The sequence below is a fragment of the Pseudorasbora parva genome, chromosome 18 (genome assembly GCF_024679245.1).
Source record: "Pseudorasbora parva isolate DD20220531a chromosome 18, ASM2467924v1, whole genome shotgun sequence".
NCBI lineage: Eukaryota > Metazoa > Chordata > Actinopteri > Cypriniformes > Gobionidae > Pseudorasbora > Pseudorasbora parva.
Window position 1 is genome coordinate 39,641,582 of NC_090189.1, and position 21,379 is coordinate 39,662,960.

At 43.1% G+C, this 21,379-nt stretch overlaps 1 protein-coding gene across 3 annotated transcripts in view; it reads right to left on the reverse strand.

Moving 5' to 3' along the window:
- The window catches only part of csf1rb (colony stimulating factor 1 receptor, b), a 69,051-nt gene that overhangs the window by 1,286 nt on the left and 46,386 nt on the right, over positions 1-21,379 (reverse strand). For all 3 annotated transcript variants that reach the window (XM_067423939.1, XM_067423938.1, XM_067423936.1), the window contains exons 15-20: positions 15,767-15,837; positions 15,589-15,695; positions 15,304-15,426; positions 9,739-9,850; positions 9,555-9,654; positions 9,373-9,478 (exon numbers count right to left, since the gene is read on the reverse strand). In XM_067423939.1, the coding sequence (XP_067280040.1) occupies positions 9,373-9,478; positions 9,555-9,654; positions 9,739-9,850; positions 15,304-15,426; positions 15,589-15,695; positions 15,767-15,837 (619 nt within the window). The remainder of the gene's footprint in view (positions 1-9,372; positions 9,479-9,554; positions 9,655-9,738; positions 9,851-15,303; positions 15,427-15,588; positions 15,696-15,766; positions 15,838-21,379) is intronic.

Genomic DNA, 21,379 nt, shown 5'->3' on the forward strand with positions numbered 1-21,379 from the left:
TGCAAGGGCATAGGTTTGGTTTGACTCATACAGGGTCCCTCACGGGGCATTTGCTCCCTCGAGGTTGTTTTTACAAAATGGTCCAAACAGGCAAATTGGTTGATAGCATAACTGCAATAAGTTAGCCTATAGTTAAAGGGTTACTTCAGCGATTAGCTTATGGCTTTGTATCAGTAGAACTTTACTTAAAAAAATCTTGTACTGAACATGTTAATTTCCTGTCATCTCTTGGAATATCTGAAACCAGGTTTTTCATAATATCTGTCATAAAAAGTAAATATTTTACACATGGGGAAAACCAATTGTTTGGTCAATAATTAGACCCTTTCTAACATGTACTCTGCCTTTAAAGTAACTGTTCATGTAACTGTTTAACTAGTATTTGTTACAATAAGGATTTAAATTACAAATTAAAGATTCAAGCAGCGATTAAAGGGCAGCGAGCGCTCTGACGATAGGTGTGGCGACGAGACGCAGTGTCGTTAGAAGTGGGTTATAGTCATAACCTGAGATGTTCCCTTTTCGAGGGAACTCGCACTGCGTCATCGAGATGACAGTTTGGGGAACGAGTACCCACTATGCCACACCAATCGTAACCACCTGATGTGAAGCCAATTCTGGGCACACTAAGGAGGCGAGCACTCTTGCGCCTGGCGTCGCCGGAGGGTGCAGACTATAATGCCTGATGAAGGTGTGCGGAGTGGCTCACCCGGCCGCTTCACAGATTTCCTGCAAAGAGGCTCCGGAAAGGAGGGCTACCGAGGAGGCCATGCCCCTGGTAGAATGAGTCCTCACGGCTATAGGTGAACGCAAGTTGCGCACCTGATATGCTGTGGCGATTGCCTGGACAATCCAGTTACTGAGTGTCGGTTTTGCAGCAGGCAGCCCTTTCTTACGTGGACCAAAACACACCAACAACCTGGTCTGACTTCCTCCACTGCGCAAACTTCTCCAAATAAATCCTCAATGCCCGCACCTGGCAGAGAAGGTGAAGTCTGCCCTCTTGCGCCGTCACGTGAGGCAGAGGATGGAATGCCTGAAGAACCACCGACCATGCCACATTAGACGGCACCTTGGGCACATAGCCCGGGGTCAGGTGCAAGATGACCGTAACTCTGCCTGGGGCAAACTCCAAGCAGGTTGGTGTGATTGCCAATGCCTGGAGGTCCCTCACTCTCCTCAGAGAAGTAATGGCAAGAAGAAAGGCCACCTTAAGGGTCAGGTTCTTGGCCTCAGCCAGCTCCAGCAGCTCGAAGGTGGCTTCGGCCAACCCCTCGAGCACTACCGCCAGGTCCCAGGTTGGGACCCTGGAAGGAGCCACAGGCCTCATCCTCCACACCCCCAGAGGAACCGTATGACCAGATGGTGCCACCCCAGTGATCCATCACCTATAAGTGAGTGGAAAACCCCAATGGCAGTCATGTACACCTTAAGTGTGGACGGGGTAAGCCTGGCGGAGAAACGATCTTGGAGGGACTCCAGCACTGAAGCCATTGGGCAGTTAACTGGGTTCAACTGGGTTGTAACTTCTGAACAGTCTCCTGGTGGAAGGAGCTATGGAGCTGAGTAAGGTCTCCACAACACCTGCTGACAGACCCTCATCTATGAACTCTGCACCCTCAGGGGCCAGACCCATAGGTTCCACAGCTCAGGCCGGGGGTGGACTATCGTGTAAGCAGATCCCTCCTCAGAGGGACCTTCCATTGAAGGCCGTCTACCAGGTCGAAGATGTCGAGAACCATACTCGAGTCGGCCACCACCCCGGTCGGCTGCTACTAGGAGCAGGCAGATGCCCTCCAGGTGGACCCGCTCCAGATCTCATAGGAGTAGAGCGATCGGGGGAAATGCATACAGACGTAGCCTCGGCCACGTCTGCATCATGGCATCCAGGCCCAATGGGGCCGGACGCCTGAGGGAGAACCGCAGTGGGACGTCTCTCAAGACGCAAACAGATCCACTTCCACTGGGCCGAACCTCTTGCATATGGTCTCCACCACCTCGGGATGGAGCCAGCACTCCCTGGGCCTCAGCCCCTGCCTCGACAGGATGTCTGCTCCCTGGTTTTGGTCCCCGGGAATGTACAGCACCCTGAGGGATGACAGTTTCCCCTGGGACCACAGGAGGACCTGATACGCCAGTCTGCACAGAGGGAGCGACCTCAGACCCCCTTGATGGTTTAGATACGATACTACGGCCATATTTTCGGATCTTATCAGGACATGGTGGCCGCAGAAGTCCGGGAGAAAGCTCCTCAGAGCTTTATAGACCCCAAGCATTTCCAGGCAGTTGATGTGCCGGGAGGAATGCTGGGTCCTCCAAGGGTCCACAGATAAACACATATGTAACACTTATGGTGGAGAGGAGACTGAGTGATGAAGACAATCAGGAGAGGGGGTTGATTAGGAGGCCATGATCGACAGAGACCAAAGGGCAAATTTGGCCAGGATGCTGGGGTTACACTCCGATGCTGCGTTCCAGTTGGTTTTTTATTATGCCCTTCACTTGCGAACTTCCCTCCATCTCGTTCACTCAGATGTGTGTCATTGCTTACATTGCATGAGTGCCCACTACTGGCGGAAACTTTGCCATGGACTAAACTGGAAAGCCCTAAGCCCACTATGGAGTGTATTTATTATTCTTTTTTTTTCCTTTACAAAATTGTTTAATGCAACATTATATATGTATATAGGTGTATTTGGGTTGTTTAAATGTTTTTAAAAATATTTTAAATATCATAGAGTTGTTTGTGGTGGAGTAAATTAAACGTGATATGCGGTGACGTCACAATCATGTTGTATATGAAGCTGTCTGAAGTGTACATATGAAGTAGATTCGCTCCCTCGGTCAAAATCGAGGGAGCAAGGGTCTGTCCATATAAACTTCCCTTGTCTACTTCACAAAGTGGAACGCACTTCAAAATGGAGGCGGGGATTCAGGCCAAAACACAACATGTCAACATAAACATCAGTTGAGGGCTGCAACCACAACTTTATAATGACAACATCCTGGCCGGACTACTGTTGTCAGTGATAGAAGTATTTGAAATGAACATGATTTCTTAATTTCTAGTGACATATTAGGGCCATTTTATGATTAATTAAAATACATTTCTTACATACAGTTCCTTTAACGTCTCATCCGAAAGACGGTGCTCTTTGACAGTACAGTGTCCCCATCACTATACTGGGGTGTTAGGACCCACACAGACCACAGGGTGAGCGCCCCCTGCTGGCCTCACTAACACCTCTACCAGCAGCTCCTGGTTTTCCCAGTTGGTCTCCCATCCAGGTACTGACCCGGCTCAGCCCTGCTTAGCTTCAGTGGGAAACCAGGATTGGGCTACACGGTGATATGGCTGCTGGCTATATAGCTCAACTATATACAAACCCGATTCCAAAAAAGTTGTGACACTGTACAAATTGTATATAAAAAAGGAATGTGATAATTTACAAATCTCAAAAATGTATATTGTATTCACAATACAATATAGATAACATATCAATTTTTTTTAAATGTCATGCCAAATATTGGCTCATTTTGGATTACACGAGAGCTACACATAGGGTGACTACCCGTCCTGTGTAGCGCGTGCGCACACAGCGTTTGAAGCCGAATTCATGCATCCCGCAAATTGAGACCGTGTCACGCATGATCAATGCTTGTTCAAAAATATTTGGTCGATCTATATCCTCGAAGAAGCCCAGTCAAACGATCATCACTTGACAGTTCAGCACGCTACTGTTGCCACACCCACACCTCCGCAGTTGAACTGCTGACTAGGTTGTCAACTTTGTTGTCATGACAGCGCACGCACATGCATACCAAGACACTGGGAAGGAACTTTTAGATGCGCGCTTTCCAACTCCAAAAATGGAGTCTGAGGCACTGCCATCATCAATTAAAAAGAGACATGCATTTTCACCATCCTTCCTCCCCCTTCTCTTTCCATGAACCTCTGGAGTTGTGACTTAAGATTTTTTTAAACTGTTCCTGTGGTGTTGAGCAACTACAATTTAAAGGGGGGGTGAAATGCTGTTTCATGCATACTGATCTTTTTACACTGTTAAAGACTTGGAATCCCATACTAAACATGGACAAAGTTTCAAAAGTTAAGGTGGACGTTTGATGGGAGTATTTCTTTGTCAAAAATACTACTTCCGGTTAGTCATAAGTTTCGGCAAGTTTTTTGAGATCATGCATCCCCTTTGACGTTAACGGGGGTGGAATTTCCTTGTATGGGCCTTACGGACAATTCTACCGGAAGAGCGTGAGAGAGAGAGAGGGAGAGAGCGAAAGTAGCAGGCTACGCCCATCAAAGCGCTGGCTCGTAGGCTGCTCCACAGGTGATGTGCACATAACAATGTCACCAAAAAAGTGCGTTTTTGGTTACCAGACCAAGACAGTCCTGCACAGATTCCCCAAAACCCCGCGTTAAGGCAACAGTGGATGTAATTTGCTTTTCCGGATCAGCAACTGAGTTGCGCGAATGTTTATATCTGTTCGCTGCATTTCGGTGCCGACTGTTTCATAAACAAGGCCCAGCTCGACGCCGGATTTTCCCGATCGCCTAATGCTGAAGGATGGAGCAGTCCCAACGTTAGTACCGCAGGCGGTGAGTGAGACTGCTTCAAATGTCTGTGTCTTTGCCTATGCTCATCAAGTAGCCCAAACATGATCACGTATAGCTAATTGATCAATGGAGCATGCGATGTGTAGTGCGTGTACATTTGTTTAGCTGGCCACTATATGTGTAACTTTATGTTTGTGTATTGTAAAAGCACTCCAAACAACAATACACAAAGAGTGGGGAAATATGTTGAACTAAATAAGCGCGCTTCTTCATTCAAATGCGCTACTATTCCGTGTCTTTCTATGTAAACACTAACTAGCCTGCTGTGCAAAACCGGTCCGCTTACTGTCTACACAAACCACGCGTAAACACACACACACACACGTGCACAACTGCACTTCCCACATGTACACCTTCAAAGACAAAAATACGACGATATAATTCAAGTATAAATATGTAAATAACACAAGCCGCTAAGCATATTATATAGTTAGTGTATAACTTGTACCACATAGAGACGTCCTGCTCTAGTCGTTTTTGCTGCTGCTCCTGTTCAACTGCAGCCTCTGGGTCTGATTCCGGATCATAGATGTATGGCTGTATCTGATTAAAAGCCATATTTTTATTTTGAATAAAGTTTTTTTCCCGCTGTTAGGGATGAGACAGCTTTACGACGCACTCGACTCAACACACAGCGCGCTGCTGCACACGTCATTATTTAGCTCCGCTCACACGACACGCCCCCACCCGCTCGGCTTTTTTCGGAAAGACTCGGAACAGCGCATCTTTCTTATATAATTATAAAAAAAGACTTTTCGGAGATATGCAGGATGCAATGCTACTCTGTAGGTACTCAAGATTGACATGACACTGACTGAAACTGAGTGTTTCACCCCCCCTTTAAGTAAATAAATTGTATTGCAAAATAAATAAAATTAAATAGCTAAAGTAAATCTTAAGTGGAAGTGCATCTGTCAACTCATTGAATGTTCAAAGTATTATGAATCTTTATTTAGAAAAAAAAATACACCTTGGTTGGCCTATTCAAGAGCATACATCAGCAATTATATGTTTAAGGGAATAGGGCATTATTAATAGAGTCTGGCCACTCTCCATTGACAAGGGTTTATTTCCGCGAAGGCGGGCACTCTGTTGCGGTTTAAATCTATTGGATCTGCCCTGACCTGCCCTGCCATAAACAATCGCTAATGTTTGGTCGTGACGTATGTCATGCGCCCTTCGCCTGTTTCACTCATGGAAATCTGACAAAATAAAAGTGCACATGTGCAGGCCACCTCAGTGATAAAACTATAGGATAAAACCTAAAACTCGTGCATTCGGATTGTGATTTATTCACGCCACGGTGGAGAGGAGAGCTTTCTGATCGGGAACGCGGCGCTCACGTGGTCCGTAACATCATTGTATGCTGTAAATAAAATGTCATATGCTTGGTATGATAATAAATGCTCCCATAAATAACGGACCAATTCAAATGTTTAAGTGCTTTTATTTTAATTTGTTTGAGCGTTGATGAAATATATTGCTCTTCTAAATACTTGCCAGCATTTTAAGGAAATACAAGTCTAGAAATGCATCCTAATAACAGCAAAGCAACCGTATGGTGTTCTGCAGTGGTCAAAAATGATTACAAACAGTGAATTTTGAAGTGATATATTGTTGAATACTCAGAGATGTGGATTCGGACAGCTATTACATCAACACGACCTTGCGTTTGTCAAAAGCAGTAGGTAAGTTAACTCGGCGGGGATTTTTACGCGGGTGGTGAGAGACGGACGGCAATAAAATAACTGACCAGTCCCTGTAACTTAAATGATGGCAATACCTTCCGACCCCACGAGAAACAGTTACTGTCCGAATAGCTTCAGCCAACTCCTTCATCACTAACGAAGCGATCTGGAAAATCAAACTTTTCCCGAATTTACCCTTTTGGAGGGCCACAACATCATGGCCACCAACAAACCCCAGCAAAGACTGTTATTGCTTTAACTTCTGGATGTTCGGCAGCGGTGCCACAATGCAATGAATGGTTTCGTTGGCATCTTTCTCCGCCGCCATTACTGAACTACATCTCAAACTAGCGCTCGACATCAACGTCATCGTTCTCAGCCACTCCCTCTGTTCGCTGATTGGACGGGTAAAAATTTGTTCGGAGAAAACCTAAGACTACACAGCAGTCCCAGACGTAGTACTGAAGGAAAATGAAAATTGATCGGAAGTACATAGGAGTGCAGAGCCAGGCTAATTATTAATATCATGTAAGGTGTTATGTGCTAGAAATGGGCAAACCACTATCAGTGAGTCTGCCCAGGGGGGTGGGGCCACCGCCGCGCCAGGCAGTGTCCCACATTGTCCCTCAGAAACATACCCCTTGTCCCCCCTTGGACTTATTAGTAGGTGGTCACCTTAGCTACACATTCCAAAAAAGTAACTGCAATACGTTTTCAAAGAACATTTGTGCAATGTTATGGTAAGACATCAAGAGATGAAAAAGCAGTTGTGTGCTTTGCTGTGGTTCATCTACTTTTAATCGTTTTTGGAAGACGACTGCCTTCGGAGGATACATTTCAAGGCAGGAGCGCATCAAGGCACGTCCAAAATCTAATGTTAGCTTCACTTCCTGTCTCTTGAGAGACCTTCCAGACTTGTGCAAAATTCAGAATTTCAGAACTGGCCTCCATTCAATTCATGAATTGGAATAGGAATTGAATTGACTCCGCCCCACAAGTAGAATTGGTATTGGAATGACAGGAAGTAGAATTAAATGACAATTCAAAGAAATTTCACACAGTCACACAAAAGAAAGTGTGAGTCTCACACACATTCAGTGTTAGGAAGGTTACTTTGGAAATGTAATCGCTTACTGTTATAAGTTACCCATTATAAATGTGGTTTGGATTACTTTATCAATGCAAAGAAATTTCCTTTTAATATGATTAGTAACTAATTGAATTAACACATTTTACCTCAGTAATACAACAATTACATTAATTTTGTAATTTAATAACATAATTTAATTACACGTAACTACACTACATTTACATTTATGCATTTACACTATAAACAATATTCTCAAAATTGCTTACATTTCCTTAAAAATTAGGAACATGTATCTCTTGGTTTTATTAGTGAAACATTCTCAATATTTCTATACAACACCGAACAACTTTTTTCTTAAGGAAATATACACACTGTTTTTAAATATCACCTTTTTTTGTGTGTGTGTGAAAATTGCAAGACCCATGATTCATTTTTATAGTGCCACTGCTCATCCCTTCATACATTTTGTTCTAAAATACAGATAATGATGCTTGAAATAAATGCTTGAAATAAATTGCCCCCTCAATATTGTTTAATTAGTTTTGTTTTGTTTGTTATTTTCAATCCCAAGTAATCATATAACTCAACGTTGTTGTAAATGCAGTTATCATTCGTTCCAGTGCAAAACTCACTGAGCAACACTGATGCATCTATTTTTCTCAATCTCAATGATTTTTCTCAATCGCTCCTCAAGTGTTTTATCATTGAGTCTCCAGCGTTCTGCTCTGAAGATCTTTCCTGCAGAACTAAAGATTCTCTCAACAGCTGCAGATGAAGCTGATATGGCAAGGTGGACATGTGGATGAATTTCTTTGAATTTTTCTTGAATTTCAATTCTGCTTCCTTTAATTCAATTTCAGTTTTGTAATTCTAAATCCTGTTTTTGACATCAATTCAAATTCAATTTTGAGTTGTGCTCAAGCCTGATCCCTTCATCTGATCGAGCTGAGAAGACAGCATAGATGTATTCTTCGCTACCGTTGGTATCCCACAATCCTGTGCGTTCCATTTGAGCTTGGGAAAAAAAGATGCTGTCCAAATGTTGTGTTTATTGGTTAGTTTGTGTGAATATGTGTAAAGTTTTTGACCAACATTTTCCACTTCTGATGTCTTTTTTTGTGAGAAATGACTAATGTAGTAATTAAATATTTGTTTAGTTATCAACAAAGCTCTCTCTAGATCATTATCTAGAGAGATCACTCTCTAGAACTGTTACATGGGTTTTACTCATTAGCATCAGTTGTGGTCAATCATCACTTAATTGTCTAATTAACTCCAGCCCTGATCAAACAGCTGAATTAGCTAATTATGAACTTCAGGAGCACTTGATAATTACAGACAAATGTAAAGTAAGTTCAAATTCAAATGTAGTAGCTACTCACATAGTACGCAATTTCAGATGCAGCTTGCGTGATAAGAGAAAATCAGAAAAATTATAAATACAAGAAAAATGGGTAAAATTTGTTTACTTTTACACCTGAGGAAATTGTTTAAAGACTTGATATATTAGAAGACGGTGCACTCCAATTACTTTTGAATGGGAGAAAGTGCAACACCCAATATGGCAAATAAGCCCCGCCTTCTGAATGAAAGAGCCAATCGCGTCTCTGCAGCTGCAGTTAGAAGCTCCGGGTGCTATAGAAACAGGCATTGTTCTGAGATGCGCTAAGGACTGCGCCTGCGCATTAGCTTTGTCCAGGCTGAAAAATGCTGTTGTTGTTTTTTTGTCATGATTTGAGCATTTAGAAACAAAATTTATGAGACTAATGAGTTGTCAGATTTCATTGATGATTTTAAAAATTACATTTAATCATAAGATTGGTGAACAGTTTTGGAATTTGATGTTTCCTCATTCAAAGAGAAGCTGCACTTGCATGCCCAAGAGGCGTTTCAAAGATGGCCGCCGAGTGAAATGACTGGTCTTAAAGGGACTTTTGTTCTAACAATGTGCTTAGCTACCTTACCTGGCTGGATTGCTTTGGCAACAACTTTGCGATAAATTCTCTGATGTTGCCAAAGGTCGGACGCTGAGTCGGTTCCAGGCTCCAGCACATTTTCATCATTGTGTACCTACAGAAGATCAAGTCACTTAATGAGATTTGCGTATTGTTTCTTTTCTAAACATTACTAATGCTTATAAACTCACATTTCATTAGGGGCAAAATCAGGTTGTGGCATGTGATAACCATCTTTAATCATCTTATAGAATTGTGCATCAATCACAACATTAGGGTACGGGCTCATACCTGAAAATAGGAAAGAAAAAAAAACATAATACCAACAAAAAACCTTCATGAGATGAGCATTTTAACACAAGTAAATTCACTTACCCAAGGAAAAGATCTCCCACAGAAGGACGCCATATGACCAGACATCACTCTGTACTGTGTAAAGACATTCAAAGATGCTTTCAGGTGACATCCATTTTACTGGCAGCCGTGCCTGCAGAACCAATACACAGAATGTACAAAATTATATATTTTTTTATGTTTAGCAGGAGACACTCAATCCATGTTGAATTGATTGTTTTAGAATTTATATTCATTTTATTTATACATTTATTCCCTTTAACATTTATTTATTATTATTCAGGCATGATGTCCGCCACCGAAATCTCCTACAAGGGGTACGTGATGGTCAGAATTGGACCATGGAACATCAGAAGAAGGTTGCCTTGTCTGATGAATCACATTTCACATGAATCACACAAACAAGAGAGAGCAAGGTTGATGTTAAATTCGTTGCTTGTGGAAGTTTTTTCAAATTATCTGAAAAAGGTACGAAAATGACCATTAAAGAATTAGTTCACTTCAAAAGTAACATTTCCTGATAATTTATTGACCCCCATCTCATTCAAGATGTTCATGTCTGTCTTTCTTCAGTCAAAAAAAATGTTTGAGGAAAACATTCCAGGATTTTTCTCCACATAATAAGACATAATGATTTGAACCAACGGTTGAAGGTCCAAATCAATGCAGTTTCAGACAAAGGGCTTCAGAGGATCTGCTCGATCCCAGAGGAATAGGGTCTGATCTAGACAAACCATCAGACATTTTCAATAAAAAATATAAAATACTTTTTAACCTAACCTAACTTCGGTGTTGTTATTTTTCAAGGCGTATGATGTCATCACGTCTGAAAGGTCACGTGATGTAGGTGGAAGTACCGACGTAGAGTTAAAACGAGCATGCAAAGACTAAATCAAACAGCCTTTACAAAATAAAGATAAAACAACGTTGACGGAAGATTTTAAAATTGGACGAGAACATTGGACGAGTTTTTCGACACTGGGTCGGTACTTCCACCAACGTCATGTGACCTTTCCAACGTGATGATGTCATACCGCATGAAGAAGAACAACACCGAAGTCAAGCATTTGATGTTAAAAAGTATATAAATGTTTATTCCTGTAGAAAATGTCCGATGGTTTGTCTGGATCAGACCCTATTCCTCTGAGATCGGTCAGAGTCTCTAAAGCCCTTCCTCTGAGGCTGCATTGATTTGGACCTTCAACCGTTGGTCCCTTATGTGGAGAAAAATGTTTGGAATGTTTTCCTTAAAAAAAAAAACTGATTCATTTTTAAGTAAACTAATCCTTTAAGCAAGGAATTACAGTAATATATATGCGATGTAACATGGGCCATGATTACAGTTCTTCTCATTGAGAGGACAGGATTGAGACAGTTAAATGCAACATATGTAAAATAACTGTCAGATTAACATTATTAAAATGAATTTCAAGTGACAAAATGCTGTCACAGATAATACTGTTGGCTGTCATCATAACTGTGTGACAGCATGGCGGCGGTGAAGCCGAGGACAGAGGCGACACTGAATGAGGAAGGATCTCACTGCATCCTTAAAGGGGGGGTGAAATGCTGTTTCATGCATACTGATCTTTTTACACTGTTAAAGACTTGGATTCCCATACTAAACATAGACAAAGTTTCAAAAATTAAGGTGGACGTTTGATGGGAGTATTTCTTTGTCAAAAATACTACTTCCGGTTAGTCATAAGTTTCGGCAAGTTTTTTTGCGATCATGCGTTCCCTTTGACGTTAACGGGGGCGGAATTTCCTTGTATGGGCCTTACGGACAATTCTACCGGAAGCGCGTGAGAGAGAGAGAGGGAGAGAGCGAAAGTAGCAGGCTACGCCCATCAAAGCGCTGGCTCGTAGGCTGCGCTGCACAGGTGATGTGCACTATTACCAATGTCACCAAAAAAGTGCGTTTTTGGTTGCCAGACCAAGACAGTCCTGCACAGATTCCCCAAAAACCCCGCGTTAAGGCAACAGTGGATGGAATTTGCTTTTCCGGATCAGCAACTGAGTTGCGCGAATGTTTATATCTGTTCGCTGCATTTCGGTGCCGACTGTTTCATAAACAAGGCCCAGCTCGACGCCGGATTTTCCAATCGCCTAATGCTGAAGGATGGAGCAGTCCCAACGATAAAGGTCCCAACGTTAGAACCGCAGGCGGTGAGTTAGACTGCTTCAAATGTCTGTGTTTTTGCCTATGCTCATCAAGTAGCCCAAACATGATCACGTATAGTTAATTGATCAATGGAGCATGCGATGTGTAGTGCGTGTACATTTCTTTAGCTGGCCACTATATGTGTAACTTTATGTTTGTGTATTGTAAAAGCACTCCAAACAACAATACACAAAGAGTGGGGAAATATGTTGAACTAAATAAGCGCGCTTCTTCATTCAAATGCGCTACTATTCCGTGTCTTTCTATGTAAACACTAACTTAACCTGCGGTGCAAAACCAGTCCGCTTACTAACGTTACAATTGTCTACACAAACCACGCGTAAACACACATACACACACGTGCACAACTGCACTTCCCACATGTACACCTTCAAAGACAAAAATACAACGATATAATTCAAGTATAAATATGTAAATAACACAAGCCGCTAAGCATATTATATAGTTAGTGTATAACTTGTACCACATACAGACGTCCTGCTCTAGTCGTTTTTGCTGCTGCTCCTGTTCAACTGCAGCCTCTGGGTCTGATTCCGGATCATAGATGTATGGCTGTATCTGATTAAAAGACATATTTTTATTTTGAATAAAGTTTTTTTCCCGCTGTTAGGGATGACACAGCTTTACGACGCACTCGACTCAACACAATAGCAGCAGCGCGCACACGTCATTATTTAGCTCCGCTCACACGATACGCCCCCACCCGCTCGGCTTTTTTCGGAAAGACTCGGAACAGCGCATCTTTCTTATATAATTATAAAAAAAATAAAGATTTTTCGGAGATATGCAGGATGCAATGCTACTCTATAGGTACTCAAGATTGACATGACACTGACTGAAACTGGGTGTTTTACCCCCCCCCCCCCCTTTAAGCAGAGTTCACACTGCCCAATTTTAGCCAGGATTTTTACTCGCCGAAAGGTTTTACGGAATTGCCGACAAATGACCGAAATCATAGGCAATCATAGGCCCGTGAGATATTTGGCATGATACATATCTGGAGCTGTTGGTGATTCAAACTCCTGCTCTGTGAAATGAGTTCTGACTGAAAATTACATTGGCGATGACCGACAGCCAATAAAAGAGTGAGATACAGGGCAGCGGGAGGTTTAGGGAGGAGCTATAGACAGAATTTCAGTATTTTAATAGATATATTTACAATTCTTTCAAACAGAAGCAACGGCCAAACATTTGCACATCCAGCCGCAGCAGCAGCACATTACAAAATGATTTATTTACCTCAAACTGTCTTTGCAGAACAAAATGTCAAGAACTCTCCAATAATTTCCTCCGCAATATACTTTTTTCTTTTTCTCCACAAATCAGCGCACAAGCAATTTGAAGCAAACGTTGTGCAATTTATTATTTTTAATAACAATTCCAAGTCTCACACGGGAAATCCGGTCTGACGCATGTGGGATCTTGCTTTGTTTACTTGTCACATCGCACGTGTGTTTAGTTGGGAATGTTGGGAAACATAGTTTGGGCACCGGAGAGAGAGAGTTGTCAGCGATTCTTCCTCCTGTACAGTCATGCAGTGTGAAACCTCCTGTCACCAATCCATCGGTCAGAGTGAACACAGCAGTGACTGAATGATACCCCAGATAGTCATGCAGTGTGAAAAGAGCAGTGACCCGACAAGTTTGAGGGTGCGTTCACACTTGTAGTTCGGTTCGTTTGGTCCGGACCAAAAAACAAAAACAAAAAAACATAGTCCTGGTCCGCTTAGCGTTCACACTGGCATTTTTAACAGCGAACCTAAAGTTGCCAAACCAAAGGCACAGGGAGACTGTCACAACCTGATTGGTCGGCTTATGTGACGTATGAGCTCGCTTACCGAACATTCAAAACAATGCTGTGTGCGGATTACACGCGTTCATTTTATGCGTGTACATATGGCATTATTTTTTACCAGAGAACTCATGAAGAGCTCATAAAATGTTCGCAACATTCAAAACAACGCTGTGTGCTGATTAAACGCGATCATTTTATGCGTGTACATATGGCATTATTTTTACCCGCTGAGAACTCATGAAGAGCTCATGAAATGTTCATAAAATGTTCCGTTGTGCAGAAAAGAGACGGCCGTTCTGTCGTCTGTACCTGCTAATAATGGGCAACACAGGAACTTTGATGAGAAGAGCCAGGTATGTTTTTTGTGTGTTTTTTCTAGCATTTTCGAAACATGCTCGTCTGACCAAATATTGATTAGGCACTTCCTCATTGCTCCACGTCTGCCCTCTAACGTTAAAGTTACTCATTTTGGATACACCGATCTTTCCTTGTCGTCAAATCAGCTGACTATGCGTCGCATCTTGTGACATTATAAGTCCGGTTTTTGGTCCGTTTACATGTCTTTGGTCCGTGTTGCGTTCATATATCAATCGAACCGCACCAGAGTTCGTTTGGAAGCGGACCAAGAGCGCTAAAAAGATGGGTCTCGGTCCGCTTCCAAACGAACTCTGGTGCGGCTTGTTTGGTGCGCACCAGGGTTCGGATGGCAGCGTTCACATATGTTCAAATGAACCGCACTAACCAAGCAATCGCACCAGGGTTCGTTTTAATCGAACCAAACATCGGCGGGGTGTAAGTGGAGCAACAACTGAGGGGAACCCGGTGGAGTCACTAGGCAGAGGGTTCCTGAAGGTGGGTGGGAGGGGGCAAATGTGGGAGGAGCCAGGACGAAGCCAAATTGGTAGATAGGCCGAGATGGAACAAGGGAAACTGAGACTGGAGGCAGAGCCGCAGAATCCTCTGGCACAGGAGCTGCAGATGGTTGCTCAACCTGTGGCTCCACGTCCCGGCAGGGCATCTCCAGAGACGTCCCAGGACAGCAAGCTTCTTGCGTAACCCCTCCTGTTTGAAACGCCCCCTCCAAGTGGGACTCGAACCTGGGTCTGCCGGCATGAGAGTGGATGCTCTAACAAGGAGGCTAAAGGCTCTTGAGATCATAGGAGTGATGCTGCGTTCACACCAAATGCAAATAGGGCATCTGGAGCGAATGATTTCCATCTTAAGTCAATGGAAAGGCGTGTTGATGCGCGTCTGGAGGTCCTTCAGCGTGGTGCGGTGGATGTGAATTTGCCTCATATATATATATATATATATAGGCTGATGATGGCAAGATGGAAAGACCCAGCAGTGAAAGAGAAATTTAGGCTCACATGTGACTTGGGTGAATACGTTATGATACGCTTTTAAAGGTTGCCTTGTGAAAGCGAACCGATCCAAGAAGAACATGCATCATTGTAACAAATTAAGTCCTGTTTCAGAACAAAAAACAATCGACAGGTGTGTGAAAACACCCTTAGTGGGGTATTCAGTAATCTGTAAGACAGCAGAGAGCACAATAACATTCTACATGTTGAATGGTTCATAACAAAAGAAAAAAAGTTACTTACGTTCCCCTTCACTACATAATTCAAGTCATTCATGATGTCCCGTGCAAGGCCAAAATCACAGATCTTTACATTGTGACAGTCAGCCACAAGAATGTTCCGTGCAGCCAAATCTCTGTGAATACACTGAGGATAAACAGCATTATAAAATGACAGTGTGCCAAAACAACTTAACATAATCTCACACATAATTAGTCTTACTGTGCAGTTTGGTATCCATAAAAAATGAAATTAGCTACACATATTTTGACACACATATGTATATAACATATAACCAACAAATATTACATTTTTGGAGGCTAAGAATTCCATTCCCCGAGCCACTTGATAGGAGAACTTCAGCAAATCAATATTATCCAATGACCACGCATCCTCCCCTCCTTCATTGCAAGATTCTGTTGAGATAGTCCAAAACAGTAAGGATACCTAATTTTCCCATTACAGGAATTATTACTTATTACTTTACCCTGACAAAGGTCTTTTGACATCTGTGTTGACTGTGCGCCATTAAAGCTCTCTGAGCCATGAGAAGTGATCCTAAAAATATAAATATACATGATTGACAATAGAAAAGACACTACAACCACAGCAACATTTAGTCACAGCATTTCAGACCAGCTTCTGAAGGCTTTGAACTGGTAAAAATGTTGCCTGACCACCTTCATTTGCTTTTATGTTTTTTCAGCAGGGTAGATAGAAGAATGCATTAAAGGGGTAATGAACTGAATAATAAAATTTTCCTTGAGCTTTTGACATATACTGGTCCTTCTAAAAAAATTAGCATATTGTGATAAAGTTCATTATTTTCCATAATGTAATGATAAAAATTAAACTTTCACATATTTTAGATTCATTGCACACCAACTGAAATATTTCAGGTCTTTTATTGTTTTAATACTGATGATTTTGGCATACAGCTCATGAAAACCCAAAATTCCTGTCTCAAAAAATTAGCATATCATGAAAAGGTTCTCTAAACGAGCTTTTAACCTAATCATCTGAATCAACTAATTAACTCTAAACACCTGCAAAAGATTCCTGAGGCTTTTAAAAACTCCCAGCCTGGTTCATTACTCAAAACCGCAATCATCGGTAAGACTGCCGACCTGATTGCTGTCCAGAAGGCCATCATTGACAACCTCAAGCGAGAGGGTAAGACACAGAAAGAAGTTTCTGAACGAATAGGCTGTTCCCAGAGTGCTGTATCAAGGCACCTCAGTGGGAAGACTGGGGAGAAGGAAACGCCAAAATGCCTGAAGTCCAGTGTCAAGTCCTCAGAGTCAGTGATGGTCTGCGGTGCCATGTCAGCTGCTGGTGTTGGTCCACTGTGTTTTATCAAGGGCAGGTCAATGCAGCTCGCTCTCAGGAGATTTTGGAGCACTTCATGCTTCCATCTGCTGATAAGCTTTATGGAGATGAAGATTTGGTTTTTCAGCACGACCTGGCACCTGCTCACAGTGCCAAAACCACCGGTAAATGGTTTACTGACCATGGTATTACTGTGCTCAATTGGCCGTTCCAACTCTCCTGACCTGAACCCCATAGAGAATCTGTGGGATATTGTGAAGAGAAAGTTGAGAGACGCAAGACCCAACACTCTGGATGAGCTTAAGGCCGCTATCGAAGCATCCTGGGCCTCCAGAACACCTCAGCAGTGCCACAGGCTGATCGCCTCCATGCCACGCCGCACTGAAGCAGTCATTTCTGCAGAAGGATTCCCCACCAAGTATTGAGTGCATAACTGAACATAATTATTTGAAGGTTGACTTTTTATTATTAAAAACACTTCTTTTATTGGTCGAATGTAATTTTCTGAGATAGGAATTTTGGGTTTTCATGAGCTGTACGCCAAAATCATCAGTATTAAAACAATAAAAGACCTGAAATATTTCAGTTGGTGTGCAATGAATCTAAAATATATGAAAGTTTAATTTGTATCATTACATTATGGAAAATAATGATTTTTTTACAATATGCTAATTTTTTGAGAAGGACCTGTAAGAGGTCATCATACTTTGAGAATCTCTTGTTTCAGAACTGAAAACTTCCTTTTTAGTACAAAAACTGCTTTTAATTTAACCAAGCCCAGTGAACTCTGCAAAAGATCAACAGCACCTAAGATCATTGCCACTTTGGCTCCGCCCACTGGAGTGTTAGTGAAATGATGAGGAGAGACAAACAATCTAAAAATAACACTTCCTTCCTAAGGAACGTAATGCTAAGAATGTGCTTATTTATTCTCAACAATATGAATGTTTGTGTAGCATTATTTATGTGTATTCGCTACATTTTACTGTGGATTCTTTGGTTAATCGGTCACAATTTCGGCTTAGGCTTCGCAAACAGACTTTTACGACATGGACTCGACAGTAATGCCACAACATGTGAGTAACTGTGTCAATTCTAATGCCTGATCTGAGACCAGTGATTTCTGATATGATTAATGTACAGTCAGATGTTCTTTGTCCATGTGTCAGTAAATCAAACTAGTGACTTAAAGCTCAGCTTCACATTGTTTCGCTAAGTAAATTAAAATATTTTTTTATTTAAACTGTGATCAAAGACACTCCCTTTACAATCGCTGGAGCTGTCAATCACACATCAGTACGAGTTTATCAGTGACTGAGTTCTGGACTCTCGTAATAATCAACAAATCTCTCGTATACATTGTGTTTGCACTGTTAGTTATGATGAAAGCATTCGTTAGTGCGCAGAAATCACAAGATCACAGCATTCATGAGCTCAACGTGTGTGATCGGCTACACCGCTATAGGCCTAGATCTAAATATAATGCTATGATCAACACTTCACGATTAGTTAACTGTTGGGGGAAAAAAATAATCACAGATTAATCATTTATGCATGATAAATTTATTGATTTCATTAATCTACATATTACGGCTGTCCCCGACTAAGGATTTACACATTCGAATCAGAATTGTCAAATCTCTCTTTAGTCGACCGATAGTCGAATCATCTGTGTGTGAACGGGTTGGGAGCGGCACGACACTAGTCAGCAGGAGGGTAAAACTATTTTTATTTCCCTTTACACAGTGCACACAGCAACAGCTTTTAATAAAGCGAACAAACCTGACAGACGAACTGACAATGGCTTTCTTATTTAGGTTTAAATAAAAGGTAATGTGGTGGATAAACATTCGTCAAACGTTTTCTCATAACATTTTAAAGCCGCGATCTAAATACAGAACATCACACAAATATATAAAAGATAATTTTGATAAATAAGCCTAAAAAGAAAACCTGCCTAGAGAGGAAAAGAACACTTTGAGTGCGTTTACATGCACGGTCTTAAGCCGATTGTGCCTAAAGGGGGTCGTACACCGGACTGAAGCTCAGCGCCGTCTCAGAATCTCACACCGGACTGAAGCTCAGCGCCGTCTCAGGATCTCACACCGGACTGAAGCTCAGCGCCGTCTCAGGATCTCACACCGGACTGAAGCTCAGCGCCGTCTCAGAATCTCACACCGGACTGAAGCTCAGCGCCGTCTCAGGATCTCACACCGGACTGAAGCTCAGCACCGTCTCAGGATCTCACACCGGACTGAAGCTCAGCGCCATCTCAGGATCTCACACCGGACTGAAGCTCAGCACCGTCTCAGGATCTCACACCGGACTGAAGCTCAGCGTCGTCTCAGTATCTCACACCGGACTGAAGCTCAGCGCCGTCTCAGGATCTCACACCGGACTGAAGCTCAGCGCCGTCTCAGGATCTCACACCGGACTGAAGCTCAGCGCCGTCTCGGGATCTCACACCGGACTGAAGCTCAGCGCCGTCTCAGGATCTCACACCGGACTGAAGCTCAGCGCCGTCTCAGGATCTCACACCGGACTGAAGCTCAGCGCCATCTCAGGATCTCACACCGGACTGAAGCTCAGCACCGTCTCAGGATCTCACACCGGACTGAAGCTCAGCGCCATCTCAGGATCTCACACCGGACCGCACATGATATACACGCAAGATCAATTTTGAATCCTTTTCTGACAGAAGAGCTGCACGACGGGTGTATCTTGTAGCACAGTGTGAAATCATTAAATTGATGATTTGAGGGAGATATAATATAAAACCTTGAAATTGTGCTCTGCGGCGCGGCAGGATTTTGAACAACTTCCTGAGTCGCCGCGGACAGGCGCCGAATGCTGCTGCCGGTGTGTGTGTGTACACACATTGTGTTCGAATTTTAGCCCTTAAAGTTGTTGCACACCGGACACAAAACTCAGCGCCGCGCTGCCCCATGCCACGTCTATAAAATATTGAGCACCCCCATATTGTCAAAATGGTGTAATCCTCATTTCATAACACCCGCGAAGATTCGACTGTGAGATGGGTGGTCGAATCCAGCTCCGCATATCGATGCATCAAATCTTCGACTATTCGGGGTCACCCCTACTACATTACTTCATATAACAAAGGATCATTTTATTTGTTTGAGTTCACGCAGGAGTCAACATTACATGTTTCTGTCATGTAAGACACTTCTCTGTGCTTTAACAGACACAGTGACTGGCTTGTGACCTTAGAGGTCGCGGGATGCCTAAATTGAGGGCTCTCCCGAACCAAAGGTGTCAGGGCAGAACTAATTCTGAGGGCCAGGTGTAAGAAACAATGGACAGATGGGGGTTATTTGTATGCTGTGTTTCTAACTTTTACCATGTGTGGAAAACTACTGAGAGAAGGCTGTTGAGTCCTTGGGCTATAAGAGAGTTGGGGTGAAAGACAATTGGTACTAGGTTTCTCTGTTATTAGTGATGTCAATGAATTAGTTTTTGCCGTAACATTAACCTTGAGAGCTGAAAAAGTAAAAATGAGCTAAAAGTTTTCGAGAGAGTTCCACATGTAATACCAGCCAATCACAGCAGTGGGCGTTTACACTGAAGTCTCACAGCAGCCAATCACAGCAGTGGGCGTTTACACTGAAGTCTCACAGAAGCCAATCACAGCAGTGGCCGTTTACACAAGTCTCACAGCAGGCAATCACAGCAGTGGGCGTTTACACTGAAGTCTTACAGCAGCCAATCACAGCAGTGGGCGTTTACACAAATCTCACAGCAGCCATTCACAGCAATGGGTGTTTACACAAGTCTCACAGCAGCCAATCACAGCAGTGGGCGTTTACACAAGTCTCACAGCAGCCAATCACAGCAGTGGGCGTTTACACAAGTCTCACAGCAGCCAATCACAGCAGTGGGCGTTTACACAAGTCTCACAGCAGCCATTCACAGCAGTGGGCGTTTACACAAGTCTCACAGCAGCCAATCACAGCAGTGGGCGTTTACACAAGTCTCACAGCAGCCAATCACAGCAGTGGGCGTTTACACAAGTCTCACAGCAGCCAATCACAGCAGTGGGCGTTTACACAAATCTCACAGCAGCCAATCACAGCAGTGGACGTTTACACAAGTCTCACAGCAGCCAATCACAGCAGTGGGCGCTTACACAAATCTCACAGCAGCCATTCACAGCAGTGGGCGTTTACACAAATCTCACAGCAGCCATTCACAGCAGTGGGCGTTTACACAAGTCTCACAGCAGCCAATCACAGCAGTGGGCGTTTACACAAGTCTCACAGCAGCCAATCACAGCAGTGGGCGTTTACACAAATCTCACAGCAGCCAATCACAGCAGTGGACGTTTACACAAGTCTCACAGCAGCCAATCACAGCAGTGGGCGTTTACACAAATCTCACAGCAGCCAATCACAGCAGTGGGCGTTTACACAAGTCTCACAGCAGCCAATCACAGCAGTGGGCGTTTACACAAATCTCACAGCAGCCATTCACAGCAGTGGGCGTTTACACAAGTCTCACAGAAGCCAATCACAGCAGTGGGCGTTTACACAAGTCTCACAGCAGCCATTCACAGCAGGGGGCGTTTACACAAGTCTCACAGCAGCCAATCACAGCAGTGGGCGTTTACACAAGTCTCACAGCAGCCAATCACAGCAGTGGGCGTTTACACAAGTCTCACAGCAGCCAATCACAGCAGTGGGCGTTTACACAAGTCTCACAGCAGCCAATCACAGCAGGGGGCGGTTACACTGAAGTCTCACAGCAGCCAATC